The sequence below is a fragment of the Vittaforma corneae genome, assembly GCF_000231115.1.
Source record: "Vittaforma corneae ATCC 50505 unplaced genomic scaffold supercont1.137, whole genome shotgun sequence".
Taxonomy (NCBI): domain Eukaryota; kingdom Fungi; phylum Microsporidia; family Nosematidae; genus Vittaforma; species Vittaforma corneae.
Window position 1 is genome coordinate 1 of NW_006889970.1, and position 737 is coordinate 737.

The window sequence follows — 737 nt, forward strand, 5'->3', positions numbered from 1 at the left end:
GATATATTATGAAAAATTAAATTCTTAATATAATATTAAATATAGTCAACTGAAAATGCTTTTTAGACATAAAAATGACGTTTGTTTTCACTTATATATCAGCGAAGGTCATCTTTTATAAAGACAAATGAGAATAAACAGCATATAACACCATTTGGCATACTAATGGCTAAACCATCGTATTTCTACATCTGATTAAATAAAACGTCCATATTTATTTTAGTTAAATATCCTAAATTAATTTCTTTTTTTTGTAGCATCAAAAATTTTATACGTTCGTCAGACTTTCACCCAAATGAAACAAAGATTTACTCTTTTAGATTTAAGAGCAACAGTAAACGAACTAAACGAAAGACTTACCAATACTTTCATTCAAAACTTCTATTCAACCCAGCAGAGGTTTATATACATAAAGTTTTCCAACAAGGACACTTTACTCGTTGAACCAGGATTTAGATTCCATCTAACTCAAAATGCAGATTCGGAAATTTCACATTTTTGCAAAAAATTAAGAGAGAAGTGTAGACATGCACGAGTGCATCGAATTTACCAATTTGGATTTGATAGAATTGCCATTATAGATCTTCAGAGAGTCAGAATTGTCATAGAATTCTTTAGTGCAGGAAATATGCTAGTATTAGATGAAAATGATCAGATATTGGAATTGCTCAGACCAGTAGAAGAGCTTGGAATCATCCGACATAGCAAATATATGTTTAATTCAGTAGATATAGATC

General features: G+C 29.6%; 1 protein-coding gene across 1 annotated transcript; it reads left to right on the forward strand.

Annotated features, from left to right (window-relative positions):
- Positions 1 to 295: 295 nt before the first annotated feature.
- Positions 296 to 737, forward strand: VICG_02202 (uncharacterized protein; the record flags this gene model as incomplete). The annotated part of the gene is made up of 1 exon (XM_007605585.1): positions 296 to 737. A coding segment is annotated over one exon (442 nt), but the record flags the coding sequence as incomplete, so codon positions are not given.